General features: G+C 42.5%; 1 protein-coding gene across 4 annotated transcripts in view; it reads left to right on the plus strand.

The window, feature by feature from the left end:
* grin2bb (glutamate receptor, ionotropic, N-methyl D-aspartate 2B, genome duplicate b) overlaps positions 1 to 19,161 on the plus strand; it is a 102,430-nt gene extending 83,269 nt beyond the window's left edge. For 3 of the 4 annotated variants that reach the window (XM_086211332.1, XM_086211333.1, XM_086211334.1), the window contains exons 14-16: positions 926 to 1,113; positions 8,423 to 8,661; positions 12,016 to 19,161. In XM_086211332.1, the coding sequence (XP_086067458.1) occupies positions 926 to 1,113; positions 8,423 to 8,661; positions 12,016 to 14,415 (2,827 nt within the window). In that variant the 3' untranslated portion in view covers positions 14,416 to 19,161. The remainder of the gene's footprint in view (positions 1 to 925; positions 1,114 to 8,422; positions 8,662 to 12,015) is intronic. The other variant, XM_086211335.1, reaches the window with a different exon arrangement.
* The last annotated feature ends 405 nt before the right edge of the window (positions 19,162 to 19,566 follow it).

Consider the following 19,566-nt stretch of genomic DNA (forward strand, 5'->3'; position numbering starts at 1 on the left):
TCAGTGGTTGACAGACGGTTCATCCAACCACCTGCTGGTCACCTGGCTCGCTGAAACAAACCACCTGACACATTCGGTTCATGATTTGTATGGAGATGAAGATTTGAAAAACAAAAAAAAGCCATTTTACAACTCACAAGCGTGCACACACTCACGAAGGCAAGATTTACGTGCGTATGGGGTGGTGATGACAGTAGACCTGTTCAAAACATTTAGTTAATTTTCTTCTCGTTTAGCTAATTTTTCCCACGTTTAAAGACAAATTGTCGCGTGTGAAAGAAAATTTAATCTTGAATCTGAATTTATAAATCAAAATATAAATGTGATTTTTTTGAGAATCTGATTCAACCTATAAGATGTAGATTCATATTTAGTTTCAGATTATTTTGTAGATTTAGATTTAACATTTACATACAGCATTTTGATGTAACATTCGGATTTAGATTTTGACAGTTACATTAAACATTTAGTTTGATATATAAATGTAATATTAAATTTACTTTCAGGCGTGAAATATTTTAATGCCTTGTCTTAAATGTGTTGGAAATGAGATAAATGTGAAGAAAATTAAGTAAATAAGAATGATGACGTCATGACATTCGCTACCTCTGCTCACATTTACTGTCATATTTTGACAATGTACGCGACCTATAAAATCTAGCATTGTGCTTGGCCTTAAATAGAGCTGTAAAAAGCAGTGAAGTTGCAATGAATTTTCAGTGATGGCAAGAAAATCATGGTAACAACTTATCACAAAAATGGAACTTGTGCTCCACATAACGTGACAAAAGTGAATGTGTGAGTACAGAAGTCAGACAGTGTCACTAAATGATTTAATGGTACAAGAAGCTTCAATAGCACAATCAGACACACATTTGTTTTAGTCTGATGTGTTGCCCTATTTCTCTTCTTTTGTGCTCTGCAGCAAACTGGATGCTTTCATCTATGACGCTGCAGTGCTGAACTACATGGCAGGTAGAGATGAGGGCTGTAAGCTGGTAACCATTGGGAGCGGCAAGGTGTTCGCCTCCACCGGCTACGGCATCGCCATCCAGAAAGACTCGGGCTGGAAGCGAGCCGTCGACCTGGCCATTCTCATGCTGTTTGGAGATGGTGAGGCTTTGAATGATTTTTTTTTTTAAACCTTTTTCTTGCATTTGAATGCTTCTTGTAGACGTAAATGGGAAAGGTAGTGAAAGCAATAAAGGTTTGTTTTCTTTTGTTACTACGACATTTGTTATCCAAACTATGAAATTACAGCCAATCAAGCTGCAACACTCAACTGTTGTTGATTACCACTTTAACTGTAGAGGTCTCACAGATAGAAGCAGTAATGGTTTGGTTTGAATTGTCTCATCTCTGAGGGGTAATATCCTCACAGTGAATATCCTACAGATGCCCAAACATCATTATAGCATGTCGGCAATATAATGATGTGAGAGCCATATTACAGTATTATCAAACCGATGTACTATTTACAAAACATCACGCTTGTGTCCTTATGTCACTCATTAACAGAAATAAGTTCACGTTCTCTGAATATCTTGTGTTCTGTGGTGCTGAATCACTCACTCATGAGCGTTCAGGCTGAGAACCTTGCAGTACAGCCACAGATGTCAGCTGTTTCATTCCAAGTATTCCTCTTCCTCCTCCTTGTCTATGTGACCCCAAAATACAACTTGAATCTCTCTGGGGTGCATATTTAAGGATGTCCACCTATTTAGGCTTTTCGTAGTCACACTTGAGTTGATGTGCTGCATAAAAACAAAAAGAAATACCTTGAAAGGCACAGCACAGTCGCGGTGTATCAGTTCTGTGTGCATGCTCGCTGTCACTGCTAGCAGAATCTGACATTGTCAGCATCTCATGTTTAACCAAAAGAACAGTGGGTCATACATTTTTTTAAGCCCTGTTGGCCCGGAAACATTATACCACCTGCTGTTTACCCGCTCTTGCTCCATAGATGGCACTAGTACCACTAGTGGCTTGGCTAGCACTGCTAACAGTGATGCTAGCTCTGTGACATATGTTACTGGAAGCCCCGGACCATGTTTGTAACAGTAGTGACTCCATTATTTCAGCTATTTAACCGTATTTGTGTAAGTTATGCCACAAATTGAATGCTAAATGGCTTAGAGGAAATGGTGACAGACCTACTTGGAGTGCATCCTCAGAAGACCTGCGTTTGGCCCTACTGCCTCTGATTGGTTAGCACTTGAATGCATTTGGGAAAAACAGAAAACACTGGTTTCATTTTGGTAGAAGATTTTGAAAGGATACTACAGATGTTTTGAAAGATACAAGTTTGGGACTCATGGTCATAGAGCGATCCTAGCCATCATCAAACCAAAATTTGAATCAAAAATTAATCTGCGCAGTAAAATTAGCCTGGGTCAGGGCCTAGGGTGGCCTACCACATGTCAGCAAATCATCCTAAAATTTACCACCAGCTCACAAAGTCAGCAATGGGAGGCCCTCAATGGTTAGCTTGTCCTCCATTTTCTTCTTTTTCTTTCTGCCTTGTGTTTCATGGCCGGTGGCAACTAGCATGTAAGCCATATGCTTTCTATAAATGCATAGGGTGTCCTGAGTATTCCATAACTCTGTCCAAAAGTACATGTTTGTGGAGAACCGACTGGGATATACACCTCTTCGATGGTCAACTATCGAACTATTGTGGCACTACACACTGCTCATAGTGTCCCTGAGTGAGTCAGTCACTCATTCGGCAAATGACTGAGTCACTCATTCTCTTAGTGAATTGCCTCAATTTGTGCTTTTGCAGCCCTTCCCCGGACCTTGGGCGCCGTGGCACACAGTGTGTTATCTTCTCTACAACTGTGAAATGGGAGGTATTCACAGCCTCTGTCTAATTACTATACACAATATTGTCTACGCATCACACGTCGGAAGTCTCACGTTGAAACTGAGATTCATCCTTTAAAGATGTTTAATGATGCAAGAACATCAGATTTCTACAGTCAGAGAAATAAAAACTCCACGTCCTGGTCGCTCCATCCTCCTGCATCACAAAGAGGTGATGATCACGGTGGTGGGTCTCCTTAACGTGGTTGCTGACAGGCTGTCAAACACATTAGACAGTACCAGAGCTCCTACCTTTGCCTGTTTACAAGTCAGCTTCACTTTATTCGCCGCTGGAGCAAACACTGTCAAAGTAACAATGTTTCTATCATATTTAGTTAATTTTGTCTCCGTTGTTTTCAGTCTGCCACATTTTGTTCCGTGCGTTGCTGTGGATTTACAGATGCAGCAAAAAAATCAGTCATCTGGCAAAATGCAACTTGACTCTTGGGCTTTTCAACTGATTTGAATCAGCCTTGTATCTTATTATAGTACCAGAAAAATGAAGCTTTACCTGAAAGATACTCTTCAAGCCTCAAGCAAAGATATGGAAGTCTGGTTACCTCACTTCTATTTAACGACTTTTTTTTTTTTTTTCATTTTCAAACTTACAGCTCCAGTGACGCTTCTTCAAATGACATCACTTGAGGCGTTTCACCAGATTTAACACAGCTCGAACTGGAGCTGCAAAAGACCTTTATCCAACTCTTTTTCACATATGCAGTAGTACTCCCTTAAAAACCTGTAATCTTTAATGTGTAAAACCAGAGTAATGTAGTAATGTCGGTTGAATTGGAATGGATTCAATCATCTAAGTAGCTTTAAGGCAGCTCAGAAGGCAGTAGTTGCTTGTTACAGTGACAACGAGAGAACCTGCTGGTGGGTCCCCTCAGTCAGTGACGCTGGGGAGCGTCAGGATGAGGCGGCCTGGGTCAGGAGGAACAGTGCTTCTGCTCTTAATCAGCGCTGAGATACCGACAGGCCCGCAGCTGTGGCAGTTGCAGAAGTAAAAGCGTGTGTGGAGGGAGTCATGTCTTACTTGGTAACGAGGGACAAGCAAACATTATAAAGACAGGGACAGAAAAATATTGAGTGCGCATGGGTACATGAAGTACTCTTGACAAGGTTAGACTTGAAATGTCGGAGACTCTACATATTGTTTGACTTCTGTGACTTACACACTGCCTCGGCACACATGGATCGATAAGGATGTTTGACTGATATCAGACCTTCCCGAATTCTGCATATTTTAGAGCATAGATGCTTTTTAAACAATAAGACAGACAAAACAGTAGTTCTTTGACATAACAGATGCAATGAACCACAATAATGTCTATAGAATATTACGATACAACTGTAAGGTTACATAAATCTCATGGAATCAATGAGACAGACTCGCTGTCTTCCTTTTATTTTACATGGATTTGCACACTGGGTGATGAAATGTCACATAGCATCGCAGAATTCACGTAACTTTCACAGCCTGCATCAACAAGTAACGCCTCATTTGTTTTTGCAGCAAAACTTTTCAGCTTCTTCCATCGAAAGTTCAGGAATTTTGAAAATATGCCGTCAGCCGCATCTTCCGCAAGGTTTGGCTGCTTTTGCATTAATTTGTGCCGTTGTTCAATTGTGATTTTCTGGAGGGGCTGTTATAGTAAGAAACTGTAAAGTCCTTTTTATCTGTTCAAAGGTTACAGCACTTCAGCTAGGGCAGTTTGTAAAAAAGGCATTGATGGGCTCTCTGGTGTTTATCTTTAGAGGTGTTGTAAGTGTGTAGATCATTTCTGAGATTTATGTGCTGAAAGCTGTTACGCCACTTAATGAGACAGTGTTTAAAAGCTGTAAAGCTCAGTTTACATGTGCATAAATATTTTAACATCAGCTCTCAATTAAATGATATGCAGAGTGTTGGATCGGGCCTGTTTTTCCTTTTTTTCTGTGTATAGTGACACCATTTGATCAATTCAACAGTATGGTGGCAGTATTATAAACATTATGAATATTTATACGAGGAGGGTGAATCTTTGGCGCAGTATTGTAAACAGCAACAGTGGTGACACCAGCTTTGCCCAGCTAACCTCAATTTGCTTGCCTTCCTTTGTTTTGAGGCCCAGTTGTTGTTGTTTGTGTTGGGTTGTGACCGAGGGAAGACAGCAGGACGTCACTCAGCCTCGGTATTGAACTGCTGCTCAGTTATGATGAGAGGATTTAGGCCCTGTGGTTCGGGTGCCCACTTTCCGCCTCCATCTAAATGAGTTCTGGTCACAAATGACTCGCAGGAGCGGAGGCGGGGCACGTGGAGGGGCATCTCTCATCAGCATGAGCAGACTGGCTGCCGACGTATGAAAGGTTGCCCCCCTGCCTGTCTGTAGCATGAGACTGAAGAGCTGCTGCTGGAGGAAAAACTGATACCCGCACTTCAACATTAGTAAGTTGCTCGCTCTGGGGATGAAATGAGACAGCCTCATTGTCATATCTGCATTTTAATCAAAGTAAAATAAGACAGGCAGTTTACAATATATTACAGGAAACATCCGTCCTTGTTTGAGAATTAGGTCTGTCAAACTGAAATTAACCAAAACCTGTTATTTTCCTTTCATTTGATATCTAAACACCTGTCATCCTGTAACCTACGACAGTCACATGATTAAAATAAAACTTCACAATAATGAGGCAAACCCTGAGCTGCTCAAAGGTTGGGTGAAAATCCTTGCATCGCTGCAAAAGGCCTTTTTATTTAAACAGCTTTAGTCGTCTGAATGTAAGCTTAAAGTTGCGTTAAAGCTCTCTATATTTCAAATTCAATAGGATATCAATGATGGTTGCTGCATTTGATGCTGTTAAAAAACGATTTTACAAAGACCCATGCAGACATGGCAAAGACTACATTTCATACCTCCCCTTTTTTTTTGTTTTTTTTGTTTTTTGAGAACACTACCGTTTGGGTAGATGTCCTATATGTCACAGAAATATCATTGTGTTTCCCTGTTATGAATCAAATTCACCCATTATAATTCAGAACACCCACAATAATGGAGTTCTATGTGAAAGAGGGCATGAGCTGGTATTTAAACACATCAGCAGTATTTTGGGAGCTATTTTGTGTGTGTGTCTCAAGTAAAGTTCCATGCTATGTTAAAAAAATAAAATCCCTAATGGAAATTGTTGTCTGCAGAAGTACTTTGCCCTCAGAGAGGGGTGTGTGTGCTCCATACCGCTCTTCACCTGCCAGAGTCTATATTGTGCAACATGTTGTCAAACACATGTAGCTTTCACTTTCCATCCAGATGGCGGTGATGGATGGAGGGGTCAGCGCAGAGAGAGAACGTTCACCTTAGATCAGATCTTTAAAAGCGTCAACATGTTGCACAGGGTTGAAAGCCTCTGCTGATGAACGCTGAAGTGCAGGAGGAAGTGCATGTGTGCAACATGTGTTTGCGTAGTGTACATGTTTGAGTGTGTGCGTGCTCCCAAAGATGAGGCAACACATCTGCATGATTTACCTAATTAAAGTAAATATGTATTGGTCTGTCAACGTGAGGCGCACACTTAAAAGAAATGACCTCTTATTACTTCACGTCGACTGTTTGGCCGTCAGCCCGCATGCGTTCTAGTCCAAGAGATCAGGCTCATTGATGTTTGCTCATCTCTGTCACATCCATTGGAATCCACACTTCGGCGTGATGTAAGTCAGGAGGCTCAGCAGCGGCCCACTTACAGGAAACAGGATGCGTCTGTACCTGAGCAGACCAGAGGCTGAAGACTGAGAAGAGATTGGAAAATTACAACTTTTCATTTCATTCCTATTAAAATTATTGGTCAACATTTTGGGATTATTCTAAGAGACCAAAATTTGGAAATCATTTTTGTGGATAAATATGGAGCCTCTAGGATGGAAGTGAAAACTGGCCTCAAAAGTGCACCTAACCAAAAGTCACCAAATCAGGAATTCTCATTACACTCACAATATTGAATATGTAATTAAAAGTTTCAAATGGAAAAAAAGGATTCAAAATTAGTAATCCAAAACAATGGGATTTCATTTAGGCTGTCTTTTATTGGACCAATTTTTCATCTGGTACATATATTTGATGATTGTTAGGCAATTGTTAATGACACGATAACGCGTCAGTGATGCCAAATGAGTTCCAATGGAGCAATGATGATGATCATGTAAGCTGCTGCCATAGAATCGACAAAATGACTGAACAGAAAAGTGGGCTTTTTATTAAGTTAATAACTGTAACCAGGAAATGACGAGAATGGACCAGCAGACAATCCCCTGCCTGTCCAGATGCTAAGCTAAGAGGTGCTAATGTATGATGGCCTGAAAACATGCTAGCTGCTCCATCATTTAGAAAGGAATATTCAACTAAGAGTGAAGAATTTTTGGATGTGATGAAATGTTTGTCGTGGTCTGCGGAAGATTTTCAGGTTTCAAGATGAGCTGCAGAATTCTTATGTTTATGAATAGCTGCTCTTTTTAACACCTTGTTTCTTTAATTTGTCCAGGAACAGTTGGATGCACTCACCTCCTGTACTCTTTAGTGTCACAGTTGAATTGACAGGTTTGATCATGGCTGTGTGAACCTTCCCCTGGAAAAAAAAAAAACTGTTCCATTTTTGTCAGTTTGTGTTCTGGTTAAACAAATGAAAAAAGGTTTCATTTATGCATTTATGAACTTATTGAATTGCATTGCTTTTATCTTAAAGAAGCATTTGTCTCTCAGTCAGAGTTTCACACTGCAATCGGGATTCAGTGTCTCACTCAAGGACGCGTCCCTAATTGGACAGGACAGGCGGAGATTGAATCAGCTGCCCCGTGTCAATCAAGGGAATTAATCAAAGGAAGACCTCAGACTATTGTGTTTTTTTGTTGTCTTTATCCACTTAATGACTTTATTTTTGGTGATGGCAACATGACAACAACCAACATCCATCTGATGTCCCTCAGCAACAATTTTCTTTCCTCACCGCGCTTCAGTTAGGTAAAGATGTCTTAGCAGAGACTGGTCAAATGCTCTCTGAAATATTTGCACAAGCGACCATACACAATGTTATGCAAGAAGAAGAACTATACACCCTACTTGGTCTCACACAGACACACAAAAAAAACCCATGGAATCAAATAAATCTCTCTGGACGTGTCCGCCTCCCTTAGCGGTCCCCCGGGGATGTGGAAGTGAGATGGACACATTTTAGGCTGGAAATGCTTGTCACATGACCATGCACACTTCCTCCCAGAGGACTGTCAATTCCCAGCAGGCAGTTGTTTTTCCTCCCACAACAAGGAAGGGTGAGCCTTGCATAAGCAATCTTTAATGAGGATGATCCTCTGAGGGGGCGTTCCATCAAAATAATGCTACATGACATTTGCTTCACATACTTGAGACCTGGGCTCTTTTTGGCTTCAACTATTCATCCAAAAAAAAATGTGCTCTCCCTTTTGGGAATCACACAAACATGTTTATACACCTCGAGGCAAATCCTCCCTGAGTGCACAAACTCTCCTGATCTCCCATCTTGAAGGTAACTTGGATACATTTCCTTCCTCCAGGTGAGATGGAGGAGCTGGAGGCCTTATGGCTAACAGGTATCTGCCACAATGAGAAGAACGAGGTGATGAGCAGTCAGCTGGACGTGGACAACATGGCGGGCGTCTTCTACATGCTTGGGGCTGCCATGGTTCTGTCATTTATCACCTTCATCTGTGAACATTTGTTCTACTGGCAGCTACGCTTCTGCTTCATGGGCGTATGCTCCGGAAAGCCCGGGGTCACCTTCTCCATTAGCAGAGTGAGTGTGCTCATGTTTTATTTTAGATATGACCTTTGCCCTCCTGACAGAAAGCTCACTACAGTGGTTGTTGTTGAACTGCTTGCTGTGGTTGAGGTGTATTGAGTCAGTCAGGGGGATACGTTGACTCACCAGACGTACCTGCGACTTTCGCAGCTCAGCCAGTCGTCTAACAGTAGAATGTAAGTCCAGAGCAGCCTCTTATATAACAGATGACTCAACACAAAAGGGATTTAGTATCTTCAATTTTTGTATCACACTCCAAAGTTACCCAGTTACAGTAATACGGAGCTGTTTCCTCATGTGAACCCCAGACAGTCCAGAGAATCAGGTCTGTAGCCCTCATCAGGAGATTGTGAGTATCGAGCCTGCAGAAGGCCAACATGACACAAACAGAGCAGTCCAACTGATTTAGACATTTGCATTTTCACATAAACCTATTCACATACACCTACTCTGAATATTTATCTAACTAAACGTGGATTTGCAGTTAATACGCTTAAGATATTGCAAGTTTTTGAAAATTGGGAAAATCTCTTCGTCAGAACGCCTTTCTTAAAGAGAGGCTGCTAGAAATTGATTGTTATACAAAGTTAATGTTGCCAAATGTTCTATGTAAAGTTTGTTTTCTGGTCAAAGAATTGGGTTGCTAAAACATAAAAAGCACTGGGGAAAAAACTGGAAAAAATTCAATTTTTAAAAATCTGAAAATAGAGTTTTTGGTAAAAGCCTTGTGTACAATTCACCCACCATGAGCCACTAGATTGTCACTGGATTTTGTCATTATTTATACTGTTTTTAAAAGGTTTTTTTTCTGATAGAAAACTTTTTCCTCCTAGAAAGTCTTTCTGTTATAAAACCTTTGAGATAAACTTTTCTCAAAGCTGTTCAATTTTTTTGCTGCATCAGATTTATGTGAGAAGGGTGTTTGCATCTCTCCTACCTTTTTTTTTGACAGCAATATGTCGGTGTAACAGCCTCGCAATGCATAAATAATGTAGGCCAAAACAAATCAGCCTTAACAGCAAATGTTACAAGTCTTAAAAGTGTATTCAGGCGAGAATCAAATCAGTGTTGACCTGTTGTCTACAGGCATGCATGTTTATATCTGCCCCAAAGGGCCACACACTTCAGTGTACACTGTTTTATACGAGAGCTTTTCATTCGCTGTAAGAAAAATAATACTGACAAAAATTAAAAAGATGTCTCGAGGAATAAATTCGACTGTCTCAAATCTGGCCATGCTGTGGTATAGTTTGCTTTATTAATAAGAAAAATTTCGATTCTTGTTTGATCATCAGGTAAATCTTGGGTTGAAACCTGCCGTGACTGTAACTTCTCAGACCCTGTAGCCAGCATTGATTTTAAATAGGTTCAAACTGAACAGCTACAACGTGGTAATAAGCATCATAACCACCATCCAACTCCAACACTAGATGAGTGTGTACAGCCTTTTCTCCTTTTAGGATAGTGAAAAACAATCACTGGCGTTCGTGTCCCTGACAGTAAACAAAGCCCGGGGTCTTTGAGGGAGTTTGGCATTTCCTGAAATAAAAACTACTGTACTAAATAGCTGCACATTTGCAGCTGGTGACCTTAAGCTGTGCTGTTGGATGTCGAAGAGCTCATTGTGGTTATTTGCTACGACTCTGAGCAGATGGGTCATTGAACAAGGTGTCTCAGTGTGTTAGTGATGTGGGCTATTTAGGTCCATAGAAATAATTATTTGAGGTGTGATTCATTTGCATAATGTTACCTTTTAAGAGAGGGGGGTGTTGCGTTTGCATGCACATAGTCTGTCAAAAGGGCAACTGTGTTTGTGTGGTTTGTGTTCCTGCTGCAGGAGTTTCTCATTGTAATGCCCTTTGGTTTACACCTGCTCACACAGACCTGAAAGAAGATGTGGCCTTGAGGACCGAAGCTGTTTCTTTTGTCTGGTGTTCATGCGCTTGGTTCTTCCAAAATTGACATTTTTCAAGCAAAACCGAAGCATAGCCTTTAGCATGGTAGCTTTTTTCCCCTTACAGCATTGTGATTTCTATTATGAAAGAGTGGCACATTACTCTCCTTTTTTAAGCTTCCATGCCTGATTTAACACTGTAGTTGTAATGTAAGAAAGAAAAAGTATTAAACATAACCCAGCATTAAAAAAAATTAGAGTTCATGTGCAGTGCACAGAAAGTGTAAAGACTATAGTGATGAGACTTCAAAGGTTTAATAAGAAACAGGGAAAGAAAGATCAGTTAGCAGTAGTGATGACAAAAAATAAAAAACCTGCAGCAGCAGGACAAAGGCAGTGTAGAAGAGAATAGACACAGAGGTGTGCCAGTAACCTCTGGTCTATTACCTCTCACATCAGCTCTCGTAGATGTAGAGAGATAAAGACAGACAATCCCATTGGAGCGGCTGCCGCTCACTGGAGCACCAGGAAACAGAGATAAAACGGGCACAAAGAGAGAATAGCGGCTGACGATTCAGATTCATGATCACTCAGTGATGGCAAAAGTGACTAAGAGACAGACAGAAACTGTTTCTGACAAGTTGACGCCTTTGAGGAATGTTGTCCAGCACGCTGGCTGGTGCGAAGCCTGTCCTCGACCTTTCGGATTTGGCTGTCACCTAAAACACAGTTTCCATCAGCCCCCATTTGAGCACACGCATTAACTTCATTCCCAAAGGACTCCCCTTCTTGGACCAACCAATCAAACCAATCAAAACAAACGCACACAAACCGATCAATAGTTTTTGAGACCATTGTGTGTGTGGGGTTTTTTTTTTTTAGGTTTTTTTTTTTTACAAAGTGATTCATTTACTTGTTATCTAAAAAGAAAGAAAACATTGTGAGGTAGAGAGCACCAGTGGAACCAGTGTCAGCTGAATTTAAATGAGATTGATTATAGCTATTGATTGGTGGGTTCAAGGTTCTGATCTGCTCATTCCCTTCTCCCTCTCCTCCTTCAGTCTGAAGTGGAGTAGCAGCTGTTCAAGTCCATGCTGGTCCCCTGAGAAAACTCATTTATGAACTCAGCCCCTATTACTGTTTAATAGTGTGTAAACAAGAGGGTGGTCAGTGAGAACATGGCAATGTATTAACCTCTCTTTGCCTGTCTGTCTCTGTTTGGCTCCCTTCCTCTCTCCCCGTGCGTCTTTCTGTCTGTAAATGTGTCTGGTGTTTGGTTCCCTCCCTCTAATATGAACTGCCCCCTGGTTCTCCATCTTTACGACTGGCAAACATTTTACTGTTATATCCCTCTCACTGACACCTCATACCTCCTCCTTCTCCTTCCCATGGCCTGTCTCACCCTCTCTTTGTCTCTCCCTACCTCCCTATTCTTCCCGATGTTCACTCTCCAGGGTATCTACAGCTGCATCCATGGGGTACAAATTGAGGAAAACAAGTCAACCGTAGACTCACCTTCAGCCACCATGAAGAAGAACATGAACAACACCCACTCAAACATCTTGCGGTTGCTCCGCACTGCCAAAGACATGACTGCAGTTCCGGGCATTAATGGCTCTCCCCACGCTGCCCTGGAATACAGTCACAGCGGTCGTGAATCGACTATCTATGACATCCAGGAGCATCGGCGCAGCCTGGTGGGCCACCCTGTAGACTGCAAGTCAGCGCCGCCCTATCTACCAGAGGACAACATGTTCAGTGACTACATCAGCGAGGTGGAGAGGACTTTTGGGAACTTGCCCCTGAAGGACAACAACCTGTACCAGGACCATTACCGGCATCACCACCCGGCCTCAGCTCTGGGTATGTCCGGCCCCCCACCCAATAGGCCGCGTAGCTTAGGCAGCGCTAGCTCATTGGAGGGGGGCATGTTCGATTGTGACAGTTTAGGGGGAGGGGTAGCACCAATCTTCACCACCCAGCCCCGCCCCTCCATGACTCACAGGAATACCAATAAATTTGACCTGATTGCTGGCCACACCCCTGCGGATTCCAACCAGGTTGGGTTCAAGGGAAGCAATGTGTACGGGAGGTTTTCTTTCAAAGGAGGCGCATCCAGCACGGGGCTCATCGGGGGTCATGACAGGTACTGTGGTGGGGGTGGGGGAGGCTCAGGGGGTGATGATGGGAACATTCGATCGGATGTGTCGGATATCTCCACGCACACTGTCACCTATGGCAACCTGGAGGGCAACAACAAGAGGCGTAAACAGTACAGGGACAGCCTGAAAAAGAGGCCAGCCTCGGCCAAGTGCAGACGGGAGCAGGACGAGATAGAGCTGAGCGGCTTCAGGAGGAGACCCCACCACCACACCGTCCACCACCACTTCCCCCATGGGCCCCTGGCACACCGTACGGTCTCACCTCCCCTGGAGCGGAAGCGAGGAGGAGGAGGGGGTAATTCTTCACCTTACTTATTCCGCAAAGACAAAGAGAACCTGAGGGAATTCTATGCGGATCAATTCCGCTCCAAGGAGGGCAAGGCCAAGTGGGAGCAAGAGGGTGGAAGTGGAGGAAGCGGTGTGGGCGGCGGTAGCGGTGGTGGTATCTGTAAAAGCTTAGTGCCTGTGGAAGACTTCCTCAAAGGTAAAAGCAAGAAACCGGAGTCTAAAGGTGGGCTCAGCTCAGTGGGAGCAGGGCAGCAGGCCCACACCTGCTGGGAGAAAGGAGTTTCTGGGCTAGGTGGAGGAGGCATAGCAGGAGGCGACTGGGAGTGTCGTAACTGCCACAGTGTGTGTCACCACAGTGGAGGTGGAGGAGGAGGGAGCACATGCTCAGCTAGCGGGGTTGGGGGGAGCAGCAGTCGCCCCAGCTCTGCTACCTGTAAACGCTGTGACTCCTGTAAGATTCAGCCCAGCAACCTTTACAACATCAGCGAGGACAATAACATGGTGTTCGCTGCAGGGAAGGCTAGCGTAGGACCCGCTCAAACACAAACTCAGGCACAGCGCAGGAAGCTAGGGCCAGGTGGGAGGGTGTTACGGAGGCAACACTCATATGACACTTTTGTGGACCTGCAGCGGGAGGGGGCAAGCCGCATGGGAGGGGTCGGCGGGGGTGTTGGGGGGCAGTTTGCCCAACCCCGAAGTGTGAGCTTGAAAGACAAAGACCGCTTCATGGAGGGCCCCAGCCCTTACGCCCACATGTTTGAGAGGTATGCAGGAGAGAGAGATTCATCCATGTTTGGAGGAATAGGTGGAGATAGGTCAAAAGGAGGCTCCTCCTTCAGTTTGTTTCGAGGAGGGGAAGGTGGGTTGCATCGACGGTCGGTGGGGGAGAGAGACCTAAGAGACAGAGATAGAGCTATGATGGGAGGTGGGAGCGGTGGTGATGGTGGTGGTAGCAGAGGGGCCGGGACTTACTCCTTGTCTAAATCTCTCTACCCAGATAAGGTGAACCAGAACCCCTTCATCCCAGCCTTCGGCGACGACCAGTGTCTTTTACACGGTGCCAAACCGTACTACATCAAAAAGCCACAAACGCAGCAACAACAGCAGCAGCAGCAGCAACTTCTCAACAACAACCGAGGAGGAGGGGACTTCCGGGGCTCCATGGGAGCAACTTCTTATTTGCCTGCGTCGGCCACAGCTGGGGTGATGTCCAGTGTGGCCCCCAGGTTCCCCAAAGAGCTGTGTCTGGGTGGGGTGGGAGGTCCCATGGGGAACCACCACGGGGCAAACAAACTACTGCCTGGAGGCAGGGACACGTTAGGTTTGGGGCAGGGACAGAGACCCTTCAATGGTGCCAATGGACACGTTTATGAAAAGCTCTCCAGCATTGAGTCAGATGTCTGAGGTGACATCAGAGGAAGGAAGAGAGACAAGATGAAGTGGGTGAAGCAAAGAGGGGAATGGAGGAAAACATACGGAGGAATAACCGACAGCACAGGCTGATCACATCTCTTTGGGAAGAGAATGAGAAGACACAGTTGTGTGTGTTTTGCTCTCACTCCACTGAATGGAAAGAATTTGGACGCTGCACAGAGGCCACTGCAGGCTAAACTGTGGTGAAGTCCGGCGGAAGACAAGTTTTAATGAGTAGAGAGGATTTTGGTGCTGCCCCAACACTCAGAGAAAGATAGGAAGGGATGGGAAGAGAAAGGGAGGGAGAGAGGGATAGATGGATGGATGGAGGGGGGAAGCGAAATAAAATCTCCAGTCTCTGCTCTCTTCACATGCTCATTGTCTTTCCCTCCCTCCTCCTGCAGTTCCTTAACGCCAAAACAAACGTTTTGTTCAGCAACGGTAATACAATCATGAATGAGAAATCAACACTTCTGTTGAAATAACAGGGTAAATTCATAATAATTGTACTGATAATGTTAATACTATTACTGAATATTACTCCAGTGTTTAATGATGATTGGTTTGGATTGTTTTTAAATTCTGTTTATTTAAATAGTTCATGTTACATATTGTATGATATTGTTTCTTTGCTTACCAATATTACAGGACACTGGTGGACCAGTTGTCAGGATATTTTAGGGTTCCTGTAATTTGGACTCTTCTTTGCTATTAATTCTTCCTCCATGTTTGATTTTTTTTTTTTTTTTTTTTTTTACTTTTCTAATTTCCGAGTATTGTGAAGTGTATGTGAAAGGCATGTCTCGCGAAGTACATTGTATGTACTTAAAAGTTTGCAAAGAAGGTCTTTTTTTCAGCTACAGAAGCAACATCATCATACTGATTTGCCGTTTCCTCTCGTTTTTCTGCTTGGCAGTACCAAATGGGTCTCACATTTTGAGCTGGATGTGCCTTAAAGGATTAATACTGATTTTCTACTCTTCTCGTAGGCAGATCCACCTGCAAACAAGTGGTTCGGTGATTTCAGTGCAAAGTCCACCTGAAAACGTCTTATATGAACAGTGCAGGACTGATTACGGTGGTTGAGTTTTTGATGATGAAAAACTTCGGGGCAATTTGAAACTTTAAAGATGTCAGACTTTATTTTGTAAGGCCACATACAGTAATTGCGGCATTTTAAGAAGCTTAAATACCTACATTGTTCTTCAGAAACTAAAGTTGAAAAAAAAAATTTGTTAAAGCCACAGTGCCACAAGAAATAAACATTCCTGCTACGGCTGTAGTAAAGGAAAGAAGATATATCAGACATAAAAAAGTGCAAGGTTATTCAACAATTTCATTTCCTTTAAACCATGAACTGAGAGGCTCCACAAGCCTTATCATTCCTCATCCTCTCAAACTCAGCAATTAGTATTAGCATAACAGATGACACACTTGTTGCTCGTATCACGTTTCATTGGGCTTGACTCAGTTGGCTGTGACACTTAAGCTGTTAAGGACAGGAGCATAATGGACTCATGGAGTGAGACCTCTATAGCTGGGTTGAGCAGCCCGGCACGTTAATTATTTCTTGATTATGGCTGTAAGCCCCTGACCGCTGTAAAGACTGGTCACCTACATTCGAGTGATTGAAGCAGCACAAGTGCAAGTGTTGAACATTTTATTCTGCTGGAAAGGCTCGTGTAGGATTTCTAGTTCTTTGTCACAAATAATAAGCTCACGGCCTCTGGGTTTACTGTGTCATCTTTCGTAAAAGACAGGTGTATCTCGGTGTGAGACGGTGGTTGGCACTACATAGAAATCTGTACTCACAATACAGATATAGACCAGTGTCCCTCTGCTATATAAAGGAACGGTTTGACATTTTGAAAAATAAGCTTATTTATGTTCTTGCTGAGAGTTGGGAAAGAAGATCAATACTTCTCCCGTGTCTGCACCCTAACTGGGACACGACAGAAGCAGCAGTGAGTCGACCATAACGGCTGCAAACTGCATGATACCTGGCTCAGTCCAGAGGTTAAAACAATACACCTCCACAGCTCACTGGTTCACATGTTGGTGATCAGTGTAAAATGGACTTGTGTCAGACATTCAGCGTATGAGTGATCGGAAGAGCCTTGCCTTTCAGGCTGATTCATGCGCATCGTTAGATATGGATGGATCCCTCTCTCCGTATTCCGTGTTCGTTGTGTCCATATTTGTTTCCCGAAAGCTTACAGATACAAACCAAACAGGGTGATACCATCGGAAATCACGCTGGTGGTGTCAGGCAAATGAAGAAAACATGGTGGAACTTTTTGAAATGAGGTTGTGTGAGTTGGTAGAAAACTGTAAACATATTTATGATGTTAGTTCCCCCGGCCACAGTGACTGTGACAAAACAACTGGGAGGAGATTGGATGAGAATTAAATTTGAGTTGCATAGCAACAGAAGAAGAGTTGAGGTCTGTGCGACATCTGTACTGCCATGCCTAACATCCATGCTCACGGCTAATTTCCATATAGCTCTATTTGGAAAGGCTAATTTCACCTGTTTTTCTTCACCTAAATGTAAGGAATATCCTTGTGCCCTTCAGAGAAAGATGCAGAGGTCGCCAAAGCCTGTTATTTAGCTCACTCTTAGCTTGTTAGCCTGTTTTAGCTTGCAGAGCAAAGCTCAGTTGGTTTCAATGTCCACAGGGAAAAATAAATCTGCATAGCTTCGGAGGTCCTCATCGGAACGAATGGACCTTGTGGACTCAGGAGATTGTGTAACTAACACAGTAAAATATTAATGCGCATTTGTTTTCACATGTAAGGAAAAAGAAGGATCTATAATGACATTAACCACAAGATGTTGCTACCGATCTATGTTGATATCTATCTATTGAGGTTTTGCATATTTTGGACGAAGCCAGTCCTGCATCCCCCTACCTCAATGCTTTGCATCGGAGAAGTTGACCAGCTGCTAGCTTTATGTTTACTGTACCAACAGGAGAGTTGTCTTGTATTTTCTAGCTCTCAGCAAGAAAAACAACAAAAACAACAACAAAAAATTGCAAAATATAAAGCTTACTTTTATATATTTTTTTCTTAAAGTCCAAATAACTATCCAGGAGTCATCATTTCTTCCACAGTGTTGCTGAATCTCAATAATATCTGCATGTATCCTCAATTTCTCCCTCCACTGGTCCATTGTAGGTGCCAACACTGAGATTTTAATGAATTTGCCCTCAAGTTCTTGGCATTTAAGGAGAAAGGAAAGAAAGAAAGGAAGGCAGGACAACGTGTGATGATGAAGACAAAAAAGAACCTGTGTTACAGCCCAAGAAAAGATAATGTAAGGTGAGGCAACTATGCTCCATTTCTACATATTTAGTGTCACTCGGACTCTTTCAATCCTCCTTCAGAGCCAAATTTGAATATCTAAGCACAGTCTGACTGAATGGGACTTCTATTAGTTTCATGTACATCCCAGTCAAAAAGTTAGAGGACTTTCTTTGTCTTGGTTGACAAGTCAGTATGTATGATACTAGGGGGTCTCTAGTGTTTGTAAGGATTTGCATGTATAATCTTAATTTCCTTCCTTTATTTCTGTTTTAAATCTTAACTTTTAGCCCAAAGAACTGGGTATTTTTGAACGATATTTGGAATTTTATCAATTTCATTGGTACTGATCCATGTAATACTGTAGGTGTGTGTATGTGTGTATGCTTGTTTGTGCAAGAGAAGGCACCAATCTAACAGACTAAATTTCAGACTAAACATGGCATCAATAAAAACGTCTCCTGGATGGAATGACTTTTTATTGTTCATTCAATCAGTTTTCTTGACAGTGAGTGTAAATGCTTTTAGCGAGTTTGAGATCTTGGTTGATACATTCATAATCACTGATGAAGCCTTTTTTTTCCTCTAAATTTCATCTTCTTTTCCTGTATTTTCTCCCTTTGAATAGTTCATTATTTCTGTTATTGTATGTGCCTGAATACATACGCTTGATTACCTCCGTGTGTGCTCATATGGGAGAGAGAGAGAGAGAGAGAGAGAGAGAGAGAGAAAGAGACAGAAAGAGACAGTGTGTGTGTGCCAAATAACTGTTAAGTGTATTATAAGACTTTGTAAATACTTTACCTCACACTCATGGACTTTTGATAAAAACCTGTACAAAATGGCAGAAAATAGATCTATTTGGGAGAAATCTTTGATTTGTAGGTCCCCTTGCGAAATTATTTTGTAACGACTTCAGGACTCATGTGCAATCATTTATATTACACAGAGACGGTACACATTTATTAAGTTGAGGCGTGCTGGTGTGTTCAATTCCTTTTTATTTTATGATTTGGTCTGCTGCAGAAGCCGTTTTCTCACAGGAAAAATTGTAAAGCATCACCGTTCTTAGTACACAGAAAGCACAATAGATAATCTGTTGCACTTTTACAAAGTTCCTCTTTAGTTCCTCTTCGTTTTTTTTTGTTTGTTTTTTTTTCCTTTTGCCAGAGAGGATTTGATCGCCGACATCCCACAGCTGTACAGATTGTGAAAAATGTACATACGACACAAATCTAGTTCACCCTTGCATTTTTTTTGTATGGAGAGAAATTACTTGTGTGAAGAGAGTATTTCAAATTTGATTGAATATTTAGTAAAATTGAAAATGAGATTAAATGCAGTCAATGTGAAAATAAGTGCTGAGAAATATTATTCTTCTGTCTCTTTGGAATAAAAGTGTTGAGTATTAATAAAAAATAAGAAATCTCACATGTATTGGTCTTGTACTTTTTAAGGATTGTGTTTTTATTTTCTTATTTCAACAGGTTGGGAGAGAGCAACAGCGCTTCTCTCATGTGTGTCCAATTTGTTTTTGATGTTCCTGCTGTAACCGATCTTATTATTGTGCCCCGTAAGACATCATGGATCAGATAATGGTTGCAGCTGAGAGTAATCCTCTTTCTTCCTCTCCGTCTTCTCAAGAGCAAAAAGACTTTGTCACTCAACATGCTGGACGAGTGTTTTGTTGACTGAAGAGGGGGTGGAGAGAGAGAGAGGAAAAGAAAGAGGTTTTAAAATTAAAACAGCGGCGAGAAATGAGAGAGGAGAGAGAAGTGATGCAAACCGAATCGAGCAGCAGAGATCAAAGCATCCAAAAAGCTCCCCCCTTTGCTC

Source organism: Aulostomus chinensis, chromosome 8 (assembly GCF_037954235.1).
Source record: "Aulostomus chinensis isolate RoL2024-O1b breed Wild chromosome 8, RoL_Achi_v1.0, whole genome shotgun sequence".
Classification (NCBI taxonomy): domain Eukaryota; kingdom Metazoa; phylum Chordata; class Actinopteri; order Syngnathiformes; family Aulostomidae; genus Aulostomus; species Aulostomus chinensis.